The 20,445-nt window shown below is 39.0% G+C and overlaps 1 protein-coding gene and 1 long non-coding RNA gene across 2 annotated transcripts in view; one reads left to right on the top strand and one right to left on the bottom strand.

The window, feature by feature from the left end:
* Positions 1-20,445, bottom strand: part of LOC132805119 (uncharacterized) — a 283,618-nt gene that overhangs the window by 110,897 nt on the left and 152,276 nt on the right. The window lies entirely within an intron of this gene.
* On the top strand, positions 19,776-20,369 carry LOC107410312 (cytosolic sulfotransferase 15-like). The gene has a single exon (XM_060819536.1). The coding sequence runs from the start codon at positions 19,776-19,778 to the stop codon at positions 20,367-20,369; it is 594 nt and encodes a 197-aa protein (XP_060675519.1).

The following is a 20,445-nucleotide window of genomic DNA, read 5'->3' as shown; positions in this document are numbered from 1 at the left end:
CATATAATATCACAGTAATAAGTATAAATAATAATTATTTGGAAATAATATTTTCTCTCAAAACCCTTACAATTCTCTCAGTTGGAAAGGTTCCCCTTTTAAAACAATTTCACAAAACCCTTTATCCATATTCCCCGAAAACCAAGACATCAATTAAATACCAGAAGCGGTAACAATTATATTTTTAATTCCAATTCAGTTTCCAAACATTTTATTTTTAAAACACAGTTCTGAAAATCATTTGATGCACCCACTATATACCAGTGGCGCCAACAGTACCCAGCGTCCCAAGGTACCGCCAGACAGGAGGTTATAGAAAGAAACCGGCATACGGTCGCGTGGCGTCCCACGGCGCCGCTGCTAACCTGGTGTCCCGGCCAATGGGGGGTGGCCGCCCTCTCCGATGGCATCCACAGGACACCCTCATAATATCAACCGCGCGCTACTCACACCCACCTGCGCGCTAATCACAACCGTGTGCACACTAACCATATCACATATACCATATCACATAATCAGAACACCAGTACGTGCACGGTGCATCTAAAAATTATAAAATCCATAAATTTAAATCATAAAACAAATTTCACATTTTTCATAAGCATAGCGGGCATAATCCATCCGCTTGAACCGGGAAATTCTCCACAATTTCCTTATAATCCATACCGTAAATTCCATGATTTTCAAATCCACCAACTCCCAAATCCATCAATTCAAATATCCACATTTTTTCCAAGCATAAATAATTTCTCGAAATATCATAATCAAATCTCATAATATTCCATGGGCATATTTTATAAAAATTGAAATCACCAATATAACCAAATATTTTTCTTGAAATATTTGAAAATCAAATCGTGCCCAATTTACCATTAAAACCACACCAATTTCAAAATCCTCAAAACCATAGATAATTCCACATGGCATAAATTGTAGAATTCGCATTTTCTTAAATCCAATAAATTCATAAATAATTCTACAATAAATTCAATAAATATTTGGCACATAGAAATTAAATTCCAAATATTTAATTCACACATAATATATTCATCAATTAAATTCCCCAAAATTAATTTGAAGGTGGGTCACTCACCTTGAGCACGCAATTAACCCATGATCCACTACGGGATCAATTCTACGACTCACCGGTGCTCCTAGAACAAAATTCACAGACAGTCAAATAAATTAATATTTTATTCGGGTAAATAATACCCGGTACCCGGGGGCTTAAACGCAAACGTTAACCAAAATAGTCGAATGATATACCGAATCGAAGCTCGAGTGATGCTAATCACAGATCCGGTCTTAATTTCCGATGATCGTACCCGACGGGGTCGGAATTTTATCGGGAAGCTTTTCGGGTTTCGGCTCCGCAATTCTCCCAAACCGTCGCGAATTGGTGGAAACGAAAGTCGGATTTGGGTTCAGGAGGTCGAACACTGCGGACTGGAGCTGGCCGGAATTTTCGGGTACTCGCCGGAACAGTATTTTCCGGCGGGCCGCCGCGGTCACCGGCAACCGTCGCCGGAACAGTATTTTCCGGCGGTGGCCGTTTGCTGTGAAATTTTGCAGATTTGTAGATCGTGAGGAGAGCAATCCAACGGGACCGACGGTGAGCAAAACGGAGGTCGGACGGCGGAGAAATCACCGTTTGAAGATTTTCGACCCCTCGCCGGAAAACGCTCCGATCCCGGCGCGTCGGTGGTCCGATGGCCGTGATTTTTGGTGGGTAGGCCGGACCTGAGGAGAGGATGATGGGTGTATGGCGCGGTGGCCGGCGGTGGAGGGGGAAAAATCGCCGCCAAACTTCGGACGTCCGATCCGGGCGCGTCCGGCGGCCGTTCGCCGTGAAATTTGGAGGTTTTGCCGGAAATGAGGTGGGCAATCTGGCTGGCTGGCGCGTGTACAGTAATTAGGCCGAAAAACGTGAAAATGGCCGGCGGCCGGTGACTCTCTCTCTCTCTCTCCTCTCTCTTTCTCTCTCCTCTCTCTCTTTCTCTCTCTTCCCCGAGTGTTTTAACAAATAAAAACCCTGCATGATACTGTTCATGCCACGTGGACCAATCAGAAGCTGACACGTGGCATTTCACTGTTCACCGACCCAAAAACATTAAAATAATACGGTATCCGGTAAACTTCAAACGTCCATAACTTTTTAACCGGATGTCCGTTTTGAGCGTGCCGCTAGTCTGTGAACTCGTATCGACGAGCACTTCACAACCATGCATGAGTCAAAGCTCAATTCCCCATAAACAAAAAGTCAACTCCGGCACCCCTTGGACAGTTTGGACCGCAACTTGTTTCGTCCATAACTTTCAAACCGTAGCTCCATTTTCGACGTGCTACCAGTCTACGAACTCGTGGCATCGTGCACTTCGCCACGGTACCCTAGTCAACTCAAAATTCTCACCGAGTCAAAAGTCAACTTTTGACCCCCTTCGGTCAACGGTCAACGGTCAACCTCGGTCAACGTGCACGGATTCCGGTGCGATTTGGGACGGGGTGTTACACCTTAAGTTCACGAAGAAGTGAAAGTAACCACCACAACTCAGAAGTCGTATTTGCCACAGCCCTATACTCTGCTTCGGTGGATGAACGGGAGACAGACCGCTGTTTTTTGGAGGACCAGGATATAGGATTGCCACCGAGAAAGACGATATAACCAGTAGTAGAAGTGCGATCATCCCTATTGCCAGCCCAGTCAGCGTCGGAATAAGCATGAAGGCAAGAAGAAGTATGACGACGCAAGAATAACCCATATGAGCTGGTTCCTTTTAAATAGCGGAGCAGACGCTTTACAGCTCGCCAATGGGTTTCAGTTGGGCAATGCATAAATTGAGATAGCTTATTTACTGCATAGCCAATATCCGAACGTGTAAAAGATAGGTATTGTAAACTCCCAACCACTTGACGATACTGGGTAGCATTAGTGGTTTGGGACCCATCAGAGAGAGTTAAAGCTTGAGCCGTCGACATAGGAGAAGCCATTGGTTTTGCTGCAGTCATGTTAGTTTTCTCCAAGAGATCAAGGATATATTTGTGTTGACTGAGAAATAAACCGTGTGTGCTAGGCAGAACTTCAACCCCTAAAAAATAGTTTAAGTCTCCCAAATCTTTTAAAGAGAATTTGTTGGAGAGAGATCGAACAAACCTTTGTAGTGTGGAGGAGTTGTTGCCCGTAAGAATGATGTCATCAACATAAACCAAAAGATAAAGAAGATGAGTATCCTTGTTATAAATGAATAGAGAAGCATCAGAATGAGACCGTGTAAAGCCAAAGGAAATAAGGAAAGCCTTAAGTTCATTGTACCACGCTCGGGGTGCTTGTTTTAAGCCGTATATGGCTTTCTTGAGGCGACAAACATGAGACGGTTTAGAAGCATCAACAAATCCAGGAGGTTGGGATATGTAAACTTCTTCATGTAAAATACCATTTAGGAAGGCATTATTAATATCCAATTGCTTGAGAGGCCAATTTTGAGACAGGGCAATACTAAGAACAAGACGAACTGTTGTTGGCTTGATTACTGGACTAAAAGTATCGGAATAATCAAGGCCAGGTCGTTGATGAAAACCCTTCGCGACAAGCCGAGCTTTGTATTTATGGATTGAACCATCCGGATTTCTTTTGATGCGAAAAACCCATCTACACCCAACAACATTCTTGGCAGCAGAAGGTGGAACAAGGTCCCATGTGCCATTGTGTAAGAGGGCATTAAATTCCAGAAACATAGCAGCACGCCATTCATCAATATGAAGAGCTTGAATTGCTGTCCGAGGTTCAGAAACACATCCATTGGAAGTTTTAGTGGCAACAAAAAAATCATGGAGCTTCTTGGGTTTGAAAATTAAGTTTAATGACCTGGTTCTCATAGGATGCTGGCGAGTCAACTGTTGTACAATTGGTGATGGGGACCGAACTGGTGGAGATGCAGGAAGTGCACGGGAAGGAAGATCACGGGATGAAACAGCATTATGTGGAGGTGCTTCACATGAAGAGTTGTTGGATCCAGGAATAGTAGGACTTTGGGAGGAGGCATGGGAGGTGGGGCCCACAGTGGCATTTTGAAAATTGGAGGATGAGTGAGACGTATGAGGGGAAAAGAGTGTGGGAGTGGTGGGTAGGTGTGAATGATGTGGATGAATAGTATGGACATGTTGAAAAGTGGAGGGTGAAAGAGACATATGAGAGGAGGAGTGTGTGGGAGTAGGTAGGTGTGAATGATGTGGATGAATAGTATGGGCATGTTGAAAAGTGGAGGGGGAAATTGACGTAGGAGATGAGGAGAGTGAAGAAGGGGTAGGTAGGTGTAATTGATTTGGATGAATAGTATTTGATGTAGAAAAAGAGTTAGGTAGAAAAGGAATTAAAGTGTGAGAAGAAGTAGGCATGATAGGTGCTGCAATATTTGCAGAATTAATGAGGCTGACGGGTTTGGTAGACAAAGAAGAATAAGGAAAAATGGATTCTATGAACCTAACATGTCTGGAGAGAAATATTTTGTCCTGAAAAGGGTCAAAGCAACGGTACCCACTTTGAGTGGGTAAGTAGCCAAGAAAAATGCAAGGTCTAGAGGAAGACTCTAATTTGTGATGCATATATGGCTTTAACCAAGGGAAACAGAGACACCCAAAAGCTTTAAGACGAGTGTAGTTGGGTGGTTTTTGAAAAGGAGAAATATTATGAAGAGTAGGTGTGGGTAATCTATTAATGAGATAGACTGCAGTGGTAAAAGCATAGGTCCAGAATTTACTTGGTAGACCGGCGTGAGTGAGAAGAGACAGACCGGTTTCCCTGATATGTCGATGTCGACGTTCAGCAAAACCATTTTGTTCTGGCGTATATGGAGTGGTGAGAAAATGAGTGATGCCATGTGTAGTAAAAAATGGTTTTAATTTCAGGAACTCTTCACCATTATCTGAATATATTGATGTAATAGGGGTTTGAAAAAAAATTTCAACAATATTTTTAAATTTTATGAAGACAGAGGAGACATCAGATTTGGACTTTAGTGGAAATAACCAAGAATATCGAGTAAAATGATCAACAAATAAGACATAATATTTAAAACCATCATAAGAACAGACAGAGGTCGGTCCCCAAACATCAGTATATAATAATTGGAGAGGCTTTGAACTTGACATAGAAGAAATTCCGAAGGGAATTTTATGAGATTTATTACATAAACAAGAAGTGCAATGGAATTTATTAAAAGAAGAAACAGGCAATGTTTGTGCAGACACTAGATGATGAAGAATCCTATGAGATGGATGTCCTAGACGATGATGCCACTCTTGAAGAGAAGCAGACTGGCTGAGAAATGCGGTTGGAGATGGAGACAGATAGTTGGAGGAAGATGGCCACTGATAGGTGCCACCTTTATGCGGTCCTTTTAGGAGTACTATTCCCGTCTGCAAATCCTTCACAAGAAAGCAATTTGATAAGAATTCCACAGAAACATTATTAGTTTTGCACAATTTTGAAACTGAAAGTAAGTTTTTAGTCATGGTGGGAACACAAAAAACATCAGACAGCAAGAGCTTTTTATTGGGAGTGAGTAGAAGAGATGTGCCTGTATGTGTAATGGGAAGCCTATTACCATTCCCCACAAAAATTTCATCAGTGCCATCGTATTCAGAGTGAATGGCTAAGCTTTGCAAATCATTTGCCACGTGATGGGAGGCACCCGAATCAAGCAACCAGTTTGGTGAAGAAGGTGGCGTGGGCAGAAGACCATCATTTGAGGAAGCTCCTGAACAGAACGCTTGTGGAGGGGATGGCCTAGAACTATACCGCTGTTGCTGAGAGGAGTTCGATAATTGGTGATGGAAAGAAGGACAATATTTGGCCGAATGTCCCTGTTGGTCACATAGTTGACATTTTCCCCTATAATTACCAGGTCTTCTGAAGTGCGTGGGTTGACCAGAGAAGTGGTGTCTCGAATTAGTGGGAGAACCAAAGAAGGTTTGTCTTGGGTTGACAGTGGAGCCAGACAACTGTGTGGTTGGTCTTGTGTTGGAGAGAAAAAATTTTCTTTGTTGTTTCCCTGTACGATTGGCCATGTGTGCTGTGATAGAGGTGTCATCAGTTGAAGACTCAGATCTACGCAAATATGTGGCATGCTCAACTAGTTGTTCATATAATTCGGCAAAAGTGATCGAAGTGTCTCGGGTGCGAAACGCTGCAGAGATATCCTTTAGATCAGAGGATAAACCATTGATAATATATAAAATTACTTCATCATTATCAATTGGACTCCCAAGAAGTGCATATTCATCAGCTGCTCCTTTAATATCCTGTAGATATTCAGTGATAGATCGTGTCCCTTGTGGGCGAATCAAACGTTCACGAAGCCTAAGCATACGAGAACGTGAAGGTCTAGCAAATGAGACAGCTAGTGTTGACCATGCGTCCCTTGAAGTTTTGCAGGTTGCAACTAGATGAGAAACATCACTGGAAAGAGAGGCCAAAATTGCTCCAAGTATGAGCTAGTCTTGCCGTACCCAGTATTGATATTCAAGATTTGGTGAGTTATCAGGATGTGTTGTTTGAGGACAAGGGTTCGTACCATCAATGAAGCCATAAAGATCATAGCCAATAAGAACAGCATCAAATTGAGCCTTCCAGGGAAAATACGTGTTTTCTGTGAGTTTGAGAGGCACTTGCGTTGCTACATTGATTACAACTAGTGTTCTTGTTGAAAAAGATGGTTCGGTCATGATTGGAATAGTTGTTGAGGAAGAAGACGAAATAGAGGTTGAGGAGGATGAGAAAGATGAGGCCATGACTCGTGAGAGTTTGATGCTCTGATACCATAAAACAACTTAAGAAAATTGAAAAGTAATGCTTAATTATTATTCAATAAAAGCTGGGTATAAATATCCTATTACAGATAAGAAGGGAGGTACAGCAGATAGAAACAAAATAATATTTGAAATACATGATAAAGCCTAAATACACGTGATAAGGATATACACGACAAACAACATGAAAAATGTTTGGTTAACTACACAGCTATACATGAGAATCACTAATAGCGGCCACAACATGCCGTTGAGAAGAAGCACCTCAAACCCCATGATCAACATCAAGAATCTCATCAAATCAGAGCCCTTCCAAATCCCTCCTAATCCCCATCATCACCTAAAAACAAACACTCTCTCAACATCCCCACTGCCCCATTGATTTCATATGCAGACACTCTTCTGTTTTCAAAAAATTCCAGCCTGGCGGCATCAGGATTCATCCGCATGTCTGGCTCACCGCAGGTTTCCTCGAGCTTGATTCCGAAGAGCAATTGATGTATCAGAGCCAGACTTATAAGCAGCAGGTTGCTAATAAGCTTTTGAAGCTCTTGATGCTTTGCAAATTAAGCAAAAATAATGACCTTGCCTCTCATTGAGATGTTGAAATGTGATATGGAACTTCCTCAAGATTGCGAACCTGGCATTGAAAAATCTTACTTTGAAAACCACGTTTCTGGATAGTATTAGTATATTTCTTTTTGTTACACATAAAAAATGAAATTCTTATTTTTGGCATCTCCTAAAAACCAAATTTGAGGGAAATTGCAAAATTTCCCATATGGTTTCATCGTGACTTGTGAGTATGTAATTATTTTGCATATTTGTGGGCATTTTCATTTTAAAATCCCACAGATAGGCTATGCCCAATTTGACCAAACATTATGTTCTAATTACATTTTTCTCTTTACGGCATAAAGAAATTATTACAAGAATGTTATTTGGCATCTCCAATTCATGTATCCCTAGCAAGACATCCATAGTCAAGCACGGCAAAAGCTCAATTTAAATGAAGCAACATTCAAAATTTAAACAAACTAAGATTAAGAGATTAAACCACCGTACAAATTGTTTTTTAGCTTAATTTGGTTTGAAAACTAGGCCAGAGTTTGCAAATTTTTCTTCTATCAGCTTACTCAAATGTTCAACCATAGAAGGTGTAAAATGATTGGCAAACTCTTCAAATGTTCAAAAGCTACACAACCTTGTAATTTCTGCTACAAATCCTTCTTCTTCTTCTTCTTCCTTCAAATCAAATGGAAACCACAAAAACATTGCCAATATCTTTATCTCAAACATTATATCCTCGCTCAAATCTTCGTACATCATTTTTTTTTTTTTTTTTGGGGGTAAATTCAAATTTGGTACATCATAAATAGTACCGTTTTCATAACACACAAACGGGGTTTTGCTCGTTTCGAGCTGGAAAGCCAAAGCCTCCATTTGTTCCTTGTTCAGCAGTTTCTGACTCCCAAACGAAACGTAAACCTTCAACCCATCTATAAACATATCCAGCCAATCCAAAACACAGTAACCATCATTATTGCGACCCGAAATCTTATCCGGGTCGGGTACACCATTGATGCATAACGGGCCAACACTGTAGACCTGACTATGGCACATTTTGGTTTTCAAGTTCTCCATTGCAGCAAAGCCGTCAGAACCGCAAGCCCAGTTTGAAAAGCTTGCGAGCAGGGATTACCGAATGATCAAGAACAAAAACTAGGAAAACCCGGTTGGAGAAGAAACTGATCCTGGGGATGTCGGTGCAGTTGGCCAAGTGTAAAGTCCACCCTGGGGAAGAAAAAAAAGATGATGGCAACAGGTGGGTTAGGGTGGGACTTGAACCATTGGATGATGGGATCTTGGAGCATGGAGAGAGAGGCCAAAAGTGCCAGAGAGTGGCCTTGTTCTGGGTAAGAGAATACCAGGATATGTGCATGGTTCTTGTTGCTGTCGGTAGACATTGTTTTAGACAAAATGTTTTGGTTTTCGGACAAGTATATTGTTTGCAGCTTTATTGGGGAAAATGAATTGTGGGAAGGTGATTCATATTAATTGACTTTTTTCAAAAAAATAAAACAAAAACAAAAATCATTCAATTATTTTACCAAATGAACGAGTGATCATGATACTTTCCAAGCAATTAATGTTAATTTTTTGACCTTCTAACATTCACCATTCATTTAAATTATTAATTGTGTAAATAGTATTGATATTGATAAAATTAAAAACAATTGAAAATACAATTCCAGATCCATCCATTATATTAGAAAAAAAATATTGTAGATTGTATTGCATGATTTAATAATTAATCAAATTAATCAATCATATATAACCAAAAAAAGTTTTCCAGGACACGTGGAAATATGAGAAGTCCCAATTATGTATACATGCCGGGACACAATAATTTATGTCATCAGCGGATGATTCAATTATTGGCTGCCAATATTCTTTTCCTTTTGTCTTTTGTTTATTATCCACTAAATTATTCAAGTCATTGAGTAGTCATATATTTCTTCACATATATATGGACTGAGAAAAAATCTAAAGCTAGAACGTTTATTTTGTTTTTCATATAATTAATTAATTTGATATAGCACTCCAAAGTACTCATTTTTGTTTTTAGATTTTTTTCATTATTGGTTTCTAAATTATAAGGCGATTTTCATTTTTGATCCCTAAACAAATTTTTGCTTATTTTGAGCATTAAAATATATGTAATGTTCCATGATAGTTTTTCCATTAGTTTGGCTAATGGAAATGACACATGCATGCCATTTGCTCCATTAATTAATGATAGAATTGATACTTTTTAAGGATCAAAGTAAGAAAAAAAAAAAAAAATATATATATATATATATATATATATATATATATATATATAGTTTATAGACCAAAATAAGAATCAGTCTATAGTTTAGGAATGAATTGAGATAAAAACCTAATAAGTTTTGATATGCATGTGCCACTTCTATTAGTCAATTAACTGATAAAAAAGACTACCGACACAACATTGCACATAATTTAGAGATCAAAATAAGTAAAAAAATTATTTTAAGGATCAAAATAAAAATCACTTTATAATTTAAAAACTAAAATTGAGAAAAATCCAAAAACAATAATGGAATACTTCGGAGAACTATGTCAAATTAATTATATGAAAAATCAAAATACAAGTTCTGGTTCTAGAATTTTTCTTGCAAGATATATATGAAGAAAACATGACTATTAAATGACTTGAATAATTTAGCGGATGATAAACAAAAGAAAAAATAAAAAGAATGTTGGCAGCCAATAATTGAGTCATTCACTGATGACATATATTTACCTTTTTCAAAAATCGGTAAATTTCTTATTGGGTGAAAATTTAACAACATAAAATTTTGACGAAGTAAATTGAAAATTTAACAACATGAGATTTTGACGACGTAAATTGCAATGTTTAAACTTAAGGATATAAAAATGCTTATTATTTTTTAACTTTTCCTCTCTACCTAAAAGTGAAACAATTTAATTAAAAGCCGTACGGCCCATACCTTTGGAAAGCATAGCCAGCCATATATAGTATGACAAAGTATGATTCGCTGGCATCGACAATTATATTCTTCGATACAAACTAAATGTTATGTGTAAAGATATAACAAAATGAAAAGAGACATTAATTAATTAATAAAGAACAAATGCCCATAAACAATATCTGATAAACTATTGATTGGAAACCTATGACCATATGGTATGATCTTCCAAGATTCGGGTACTGTCATATATTGTGTCTTGATATATCCTTTTTCCAGGCTAATGCCCAAAATTATATTCTATGTTAATTTAATATATAAAAAAGTAGATAATTCCAAAAATAATTAATCGTTCCTCATATACTTCATTTTGAGGATTTAATCCATATGCCAGATCCCCAAAATAAAAGTATATGTATGCAATAATTGAGTCAGTTGCTTTCAATGACTGATTTTTTTTTAAAAAAAAAATAATAATCAATTGGATAGGGAGATTGTAGCATCAAATCTAGTTGAATTTAGAACATGAGAGTTATCGTTCCAAAAAGAACTATCTACTCTTTTGGATAGAAATATTATTTATTAACTATAAAAAAAAAAAAATTTCCAAATTTATGCTGTCAAATATAATCCAAAATGAAAAATAACATAAGGACCCATTTGGTACACAAAATATAGTTCGATTGGGATTAAAATTAAGATTTAGATTGGGATTAGATGAGAAAGAATTAATCCAGTTTTGTATTTGGTGTCAGGACCCATCCAAAATTTCTCACCGGAACCCTAGACAACCCCTGATCCCAGGAAAATCCTACTGGACCCTTCAATGGAAAATCCTGCAGAACCTCCCCTAAAGGTTGGACTTACCACAAATTTCCTGCACTGAAAACACACTTCTATATTCATCCCCTTATTCCTCCCACAATACTACAAATTGATTCCACAACTTTACAGCACTTCACAGGAATAACAGTAATCCAGTGCATAAATAATACATAAGTGTCCAGAACAGTACACAGAGCTTCATGAAATACTATTAAACATAGAATACAACAGGGATGAAAGAAGTAATACAATTGAAATAAACGAATACAAAGGTACTTCTCGAACTACGATAGTGGCGGAGATTTGGTTCGCTCAGGAAGAACGTCTACCACCCCTTGCACCTAAGGGAACGGAATTTAAAAACGTGAGATGCTAATCATCTCAGTGAGTGACCCTATCTACTGAACACTTTTAATATTACTAATATAACAAATAAGGGAATTTAATTTAATACTGACAATTAAATAGATAAATAAATAATAACAATTGAAAGTAATAATTTCTCTCAAAACTCTCACTATTCACTCCGTTGAAAATGTTCCATTTTTAAAACATTTTCACAAAACCCGATATTCGTATTTCCCGAAAACCAAGGGATCAAACAATTTAATAAACAATAAATAAATAAATACCCCAAATATAATTAAAATATAATAAAATATGATAAATAATTTTTGAACACTTTGGGGTCTGAAATTTTATCTGAAAATTTATACTTGACGCACTACACCATATACCAATGATGCCCTCCGATACCCAGCATCCCGAGCACCAACTGGCCAGGGGGTTAAAGAGAGAAACTTGCAAATGGCACTTCGGCGTCCGACAGTACCGCTGCTGAAACCGTCATCCCGGCCAAGGAGGGGGGCGGCTGTGGCCAATATCAAACTTGCCTGCCCACGGTCCAATGACAACTCACGAGAGACATAATAACTTGCGCGCTAACCACATATACACCGGAACACCAATACTGTATAAGTGCGTCTAAAATAATTATTAAATTAATCATAACTGTACCGATTTTCCAAAATCACCGTGGAAAATATACCAATTTTCAAATTTACCATCCCACATATTTTCCTTTAACATACCCGGTACGATAACATCGATAACAATATAAAAATAATTTTTTTTGTAACACAAGATCCAACAAATAATATACCACGGGACATAATTATAAAATTTAAACCACCAATTAAACAAATAATTTTCTTAAAATATTTAAACCAATTATGCCCAAAAACAATATTAAAACCACATATGATTTATTACTGAAAATACCTTGCTCATGCGTAATAAATAAAATTAAATCACAATAAATAATAATTTCCACAATTATAATTAAATTGCACCACATGAGCAGAATTCCAAATATCAATTAAACACCAATTAAATATAATTAATTGCCCCAAAATATTTTTAAGGTGGGTCACTCACCTTGAGCGCGTATATCAGCTAAGATTCTCCGCAGGATCAACTCCACTACCCACACGCGCACCTAAAACATCCACAGTACACCAACCAAATATATTAATATTTTAATCGGATAACTCCCAATGGGTACCTAGGGAGCGAACACAAATGACAACTACAAATTACGAGTAATATACCAAATCGAAGCTTGAGTGATGAGGATCAGGGATTCGGTCTTACTTCCCGAAGATCGGACCCGAGGTGGCCGGAATCTCGCCGGAAAGCTTTTAGGATTCAACTCTTCAATTCTCCCAAACCATCACGAATTGGAGGAAAAGGATGCCGAATTTGGATTCGGTAGGTTGGAATTAGTGGAGAGGTACTGGCGGTGCAACTGGGTACTCGCCGGAACAGTGATTTGCGGCGAGCCGCCGCGGTCATCAGCAGCCGTCGCCGACGGCAGCGCATCCAGTGGCCGATGGCTGAGATTTTTGGGAGTTTTGTAGATCGAGGGGAGAAGGTTCCAACGGGACCGGCAGTGAGGCAAACGGAGGCCGGACGGCGAAGAGATCGGGGTTTGAAGGTTTTTGGTGCCTCGCTGGAAAATACTCCGATCCCGGTGCATCAGAGGTCCGGTGGCCGTGAAATTTGGTGGGTAGGTTGGAATTCCCATGGGTGAGAGACTAGTCAGGCGCGTGTGGCTTGAAAGTGGCTGGAAACGGGTCAAACGGCGGTGGCCGGCGGTGGAAGGGAAAAATCACCGTCGAGCTTCGCCGGATCGATCTGGGCAGGTCAGATGACCGGTGGTCGTGAAATTTTGGGGTTCAGCCGGGAATGGAGAGCCGCTCCCGTCTGGCTGGTGAGTGTAGCAAGAATCAGCCGGAAAATTTGACAATTCTGGTAGCCAGTCGTTTCTCTCTCTTCCTCTCTCTTTTTCTCTCTCCTCCCTGTCGTTTTTGCCAAATAAAAGACACCGTGGGTGACACTATTCATCCATGTAGACCAATCAGGTATTGACACGTGGCGTTACATTGCACTTAAGCCAGATATAATAAAATATTACGGTATCCGGTGAACTTCACACGTCCATAACTTTTTAACCAGATGTCCAATTTAAGCGTGCCGCTAGTCTATGAACTCGTATCGACGAGTACTTTACAACCATACAAAAGTCAAACCAAAATTATACAACGATAAAAAGTCAACTCCCGGCACCTTTTAGATAGTTTGCACCTCGACTTGTTTTGCCCATAACTTTTAAACCGTAGTTCCGTTTTCGACGTGCTACTAGTCTACGAACTCGGGGCATCATGCACTTCGCCACGGTACCATGGTCAACTAGAAATTTCAACTGGAACAAAAAGTCAACTTTTGACCCACTCGGTCAATGGTCAACCTCGGTTAACGTGCACGAATTCCGATGTGGTTTAGATCAGGGTGTTACAACCTTCCCCCCTTATAAGAATTTCATCCTCGAAATTCCGCACGTCACTGGAACAGATAAGGATACTGATCACGCATCTATGCTTCGGGCTCCCACGTTGCTTCCTCGATTAAATGGTTTCGCCATGTTACATAGCACCCGCTCCTCGCGATCCAAAACCTGCACTGGTTGCTCCACATACGAAAGATCTTCCCTTATTTCTATGTCAGGAGTCTTGAGTACGTGTAATGGGTCTGCAATATATTTCCGTAGCATCGAAACATGAAACACATTGTGCACTCGGGCTAGCTCTTCCGGTAATGCCAATCTATAAGCCACAGGGCCAATCCTCTCTGTAATTTCGTAAAGCCCAATATAACGAGGACCCAACTTACCTCGTCGACCAAAGCGTACTACTCCTTTCCATGGAGATAACATTAGGAATACCCAATCTCCTACTTCAAATTCCAAATCCTTCTTATGCACATCGGCGTAACTCCTCTGTCGATCTTGGGCAATCTTCAACCGATCTTTAATGATCTTCACCTTGTCCAAGGTCATTCGTAAATATTCAGATCCAACCGCATTATTCGTTGCAAGGAGTCTCTCTTCTCCTACCTCACTCCAGCACAAAGGTGTCCGACACTACCTCCCATATAAAGCCTCATACGGGGACATCCCAATACTTGCCTGATAACTGTTGTTATAGACAAATTCTATCAATGGCAATTGTTCATCACAGCTACTGCGAAATTGCATAACACAAGACCTTAGCATGTCTTCTAATGTTTGAATTATGCGCTCAGCTTGTCCATCAGATTGCGGGTGAAAGGCGGTGCTGTAGTTAAGTCTTGCTCCTAGTGCATCAGCCAACTTCCGCCATAGTCGTGAAGTAAAACGTGGATCTTGATCGGATACGATGGCTAGCGGTACTCCATGAAGACTCACAATACATTGCACGAACAACTGGGCTAACTTCTCGGGTGAAAAACGTTCTCGTACCGGTAAGAAGTGTGCCAACTTGGTAAGACGATCAATGATCACCCAAACACCATCATATCTCGTGGGCGTAGAGGGAAGCTTGAACACAAAATCCATATTAAGTTCCTCCCACTTCCACACGGGAATAGGTAAGGATTGGAGTAGTTCTGAAGGCTTCTGTCTTTCTGCTTTTACTTGTTGACAAATTAAGCATTTTGATACAAAATCTGCCACTTCTCTCTTCATGCCAATCCACCAATAATACTTAACAAGCATTCGGTACATTTTGGTACTTCCAGGATGCATCGCATACATCGAGCTATGCACCTCTTCTAAGATCTCCTTCTTGAGTTCTGGGTTATCAGGAACGCAAAGTCATCCTTTATACACGAGGGCTCCATCCCTCCTTATGGAAAACTCCGGATCAAGACCTTCTTGTACCTTGCTCTTAATTGTTCTCAATTTAGGATCTTCCATTTGAGTCTCCAATATACGATCCACCAACACCGGTCGCACCTGAAAACTAGCCATAAGAACTCCCGAAGGATGCATATGCATTAACACCCCCATCTTCTTCAACTCCACCATGAGAGGTAGTTGGATGGCTTGGATGTGAGCAAGAGATCTGATAACCTTCCTAGTCAAAGCATCTGCCACTACATTCGCCTTGCCTGGGTGATAATCAATCACACAGTCATAATCCTTCAATAATTCCATCCATCTCCTTTGCCTCATATTTAATTCCTTTTGAGTGAAAATGTACTTGAGGCTTTTTTGGGCGGTATAAATTTGGCATGTGACCCCATACAAGTAGTGTCTCCACTTCTTTAGAGCAAAGACTACCGCCGCCAATTCTAAGTCATGCGTGGGGTAATTTTGTTCGTGTTGCTTCAATTGCCGTGATGCGTACGCTACCACCCTTTGATTTAGTATTAGCATGCAACCCAACCCTTAATGGGATGCATCACAATAGACTTCAAAACCTTCATTCCCATTAGGTAAAGTTAAGACAGGTGCGGATGTTAACCTTTGCTTCAATTCCTGAAAACTCTGCTCACACCTGTCCGTCCAGCTAAATTCAACCTTCTTTCGGGTTAAGTTATGAAGCGGTCCAGCAATTCTCAAAAATCCTTCTATAAAACGACGGTAATATCCCGCTAATCCAATAAAACTTCGTACTTCCCTCACGTGGGAAAACACCAACCCACCCCGAGCCTCTTCTTCTTCTTCTTCCTTCTTCTTTCTTCTTCCTTTCCTTTCCTTTCTCCCTCTCGGCCTCACCGCTTTTGTTCTCACTGGCCACCGGAAGGATCCACGCTCCGGCTGACGTGAAAGCCCGCAGCTAGGCGACATCGGCAGCCAAATCTCCGGCCGAATGGCCAGCGGACGCACCGGGATCGGCCTCCAATGCCGGTGGCCGGTGTGTCGCTGGTTTACGGGTTTTTCGGCAGCCACCAGTCGTACAACCGGTCCTTTCCCACTAATTTGGACCCTCTGATTCCGATTCTAAGCTCTGATTAACTCAATTCCCGTCGATTTGCAAGATACGAAGGGATCAAGACCAGCCGAAGCTTTCCGGCCAAATTCCAGCCACCACCGGCGGAATTGGGCTCAATGGAGGTCGGTAATGTGATCCTCATCTCACAAGCTTTCCATAGACATATAATTTGTCAATTTTGGTTAACGTTTGTGTTTAATCCCCCCCGAGTACCGGGTATTGTTTACCCAAATAAAATATTAATTTATTTGACTGTGTATGAATTGTTGTTCTAGGAGCACGTGTGTGTCATGGAATTGATCCCATGGAGGATCTTAAGTTAATTGCGTGCTCCAGGTGAGTGACCCACCTTTAAAAATATTTTTGGGTAATTAATTATATTTATTTGGTATTTAATTGATATCTGCAATTATGCTCATGTGGTGAAATTTAATTATAATTATGGAAAAATATTATTTTATAAGTACGTGTACGTTTATTGGTGCTAAATGGAATTTTTGGGTTATTAAGAAATCCCCGATTTTTATTATTGTGATTTAATTGTATTTATTACACATGAACAAGGTATTTTCGTAAATTAATTATGTCTGGATTTTTATATTATTTTTTGGCATAATTGGTTTAAATATTTTAAGAAAATTATTTGTTTAATTGATGGTTTAAATTTTATAATTATGCCCGTGGAATATTATTTGTTGGACCTCGTGTTACGAGAAAAATTATTTTTATATTGTTATTGATGTTTTCGTACCAGGTATGTTAAAGGAAAATGTGGGATGATGAATTGAAAACTGGTATATTTCCCACGGTGATTTTTGGAAAATCGGTACTATAATAATTAAATTAATAATTATTTTAGATGCACTCATACAGTATTGGTGTTCCGGTGTATATGTGGTTAGCGCGCAAGTTATTATGTCTCCCATGAGTTGCATTGGACCGAGGGCAGGCAAGTCTTATATATTGCGCATCAGCCGCCCCCTGTCTTGGCCGAGATGACGGTTTCAACAGCGGTACTGTCGGGACACCGAAGTGCCGTATGCAAGTTTCTCTCTTTAACCTCTCCGCTAGTCGGTGCTCAGGACGCTGGGTATCAGAGGGCATCACTGGTATATGGTGTGGTGCGTCAAGTATAAATTTTTGGATGGAAAATTTCAAACCCCAAAGTGTTCAAAAAATTATTTATTATACTTTATTACATTTTATTTATATTTTGGGTATTTATCTATTGTTTATTAAATTTTTTGATCCCTTGGTTTTTGGAAAATACGAATATCGGGTTTTGTGAGAATGTTTTAAAAAGGGAACATTTCCAACGGAGTGATTAGTGAAGGTTTTGAGAGAAATTATTACTTTCAAATGTTTATTATTTTTTATTTATTTAATTGCTGGTATTAATTAAGTTCCTTTTATTGTTATATTATTAATATTAAAAGTGGTCAGTAGATAGGGTCACTCACTGAGATGATTAGAATCTCACATTTTTAAATTCTGTTCCCCTAGGTCCAGGTTGGAAAACGTTGATCGTCCAAGGCGAGCCCGATGTCTCAGTTCGTTGCCGAAAGTCCAAGAAGTATTTCTTCCATTTTTCCTCTTCATCTTGTATTACTTCTTTATCTATCATTTTATTAATTCCACATTTATTTGTATAATGCTCTGTATACTGTATTGGACGCATTTTTATTAAATACTGCATTGATTCCCTGTTATTCTTTGGAGTGCTGTAAATTTGTGGAATCAACTTGTAGTATTGTGGGAGAAATAAGGGGATGAATATAGAAGTGTGTTTTCAGTGCAGGAAATTTGTGGTAAGTCCAAATCTTAGGGGAGGTTCTGCCGGATTTTCCATTGGAAGGTCCGGTAGGGTTTCTCTGGGATCAGGGCTTGTCTAGGTTTCCGGTGATGAATTTTGGATGGGTCCTGACAAAGAATGTATTAATGTATGATGTGAGATTCCACATCGGTTGGAAAGGGAAATAAAACATGCCTTATAAAGGTGTGGATACCTTTTCCTTATGATGTGTTTTAAACTCGTGTGAGCGGGGCCCAAATTGGATAACATCACATGCGGGTGAGTTGGGCTGTTACAGTTGGTATCAAAGCTAGTACCCGGATCGATGTGCCAGCGAGAACGTTGTACTCTAAGGGAGGTGGATTGTAAAATCCTATATCGATTGGAAAGGAAAACGAAGCATGCCTTACAAGGATGTGGATATCTTTCCCTTGTGACGCATTTTAAATCAGTACGGACGGGGTCCAAAGCTAATAATATCATATGCGGATGGACTGGATTTAAGCAACCCAAGGTAAGAATGTATTAATGTATAATAAGGTGTCAAAGCGTTAAGAAACATAAGATAAGAAGGTACTGAGATTCACTTTAATAGTAAACTGGGCAATTCAAACAATCCCATTAATCAAGAAATTTTTGGTGTTTAACTTGTATACATTTATATTTGGTTGGGCTTGGAGGTTGCTTGACACACACACACATGTGTTCAGACTGTGGTTTGGTTTGAATTGATACGATTGTTGGTTTTCAGGCTTCGGTGTAAAAGCACTTGGTTGGGCTAAAGGTCACGCTCTTTACAAATTTCTTATCTACTCTTTTATAAAAGGATGATCTTTGGTCTCTAGTTTTCCGTCCTCTCTTTGTTTTTTTTTTTTTTACAGGCATTTTTGTTCATCTTGAAAAATAGTTATTTCATTTCACTTTCTTTATTTATTTCTTTTTTAATATTATTTTTATATGTGATGATATTATTTTAATGGTAAATAAAGATAAAAGATAACAAAAAGAGGATGAAAGATCCCGATATCTTTTTGTGTCTAGTAACTCTAATTGAATTAATTAATAATCAATTACTTTTAATATTAAATATGTTGACGTAAAAGACATCAATGAACATTACCGTCAGTGTAACAGTTAATTAAAATAATTTTTGTTTTGTTTTATAAGAATTAAATAATATTTCTTAAAAAAAAAAAGAGGAATTAAATACATGCTTTATTAAATTGAATATAAATCTCCACAAGTGCTACCGGTTCTTGTCTACAGTTTGTACAAAGTAACTCTAATTGAATTAATTAATTGTTAGTTACTTTTAATTTGTTGATGTAAAAGACTTTAATGACACATTACCATCAATGTAACAGTTAATTAATATATGAGTTTTTATTTTTTATTTTTTTGGGTTATAAGAATTAAATATAATTCTTTAAAAAAAAAAAGAATTAAATATATGCTTTATTAAGTTGTGTATAAATCTCCACAAGTGCTGCAGTTTCTCATCACCATTGTGTTAATGCAAATATGGAGAGTTCTCAAAGAATTAATGAGTTAGAAGAATTGATTCCCAGCCTTCCTAAAGCAAAGGGGTGGTTAGGTCTTGGTCTTTCCCTATACCAAGGCTTTTATTGTCCATCAAAAATTGTCCCAAACATAATATCTTTTCAAAACCACTTCCAAGCTCATGACCAAGACATCGTTCTTGCTTCTAAACCAAAATCAGGAACCACCTGGGTTAAAGCACTTGTGTTCTCAATCCTTAATCGAAAGCGTTGTGAGCTTTCAAACTGTGCCTTGCTCAATTCAAACCCACATGAACTTGTACCATTCATGGAGTTTTCTTTGTATGCAAATAACCAGCTTCCTGATTTTAGTACCATGTCTTATCCAAGGCTGTTTTCCACCCACATTCCTTTTGGATCATTGCCAGAATCCGTCAAGCAAACTCATTGTCGAATCGTCTATATTTGTCGAAACCCTCTTGACATCATTGTCTCACATTGGCATTTTGCAAACCAGGCTTGTTTGGAGCATAACACACATTGGACTGTGGAGGAGTTTGCAGAGGCATATTGTAAAGGAGAAGAGGCATTTGGGCCCTTTTGGGACCATATGTAACACCCCGTCCCGAACCATGTCGGAATTTTTTGCACGTTGACCGAAGTTGACTGTTGACCGTTGACCCAAGGGGTCA

Source organism: Ziziphus jujuba, chromosome 8, assembly GCF_031755915.1.
Source record: "Ziziphus jujuba cultivar Dongzao chromosome 8, ASM3175591v1".
Taxonomy (NCBI): domain Eukaryota; kingdom Viridiplantae; phylum Streptophyta; class Magnoliopsida; order Rosales; family Rhamnaceae; genus Ziziphus; species Ziziphus jujuba.
Note: the sequence above shows the minus strand (reverse complement) of the source record. Positions and strands in the feature narration are given on the sequence as shown.

What these genes read in the sequence shown, in the direction of transcription:
- LOC107410312 (XM_060819536.1), top strand. Translation starts at nt 19,776, where the DNA reads ATGGAGAGTTCTCAAAGAATTAATGAGTTAGAAGAATTGATTCCCAGC.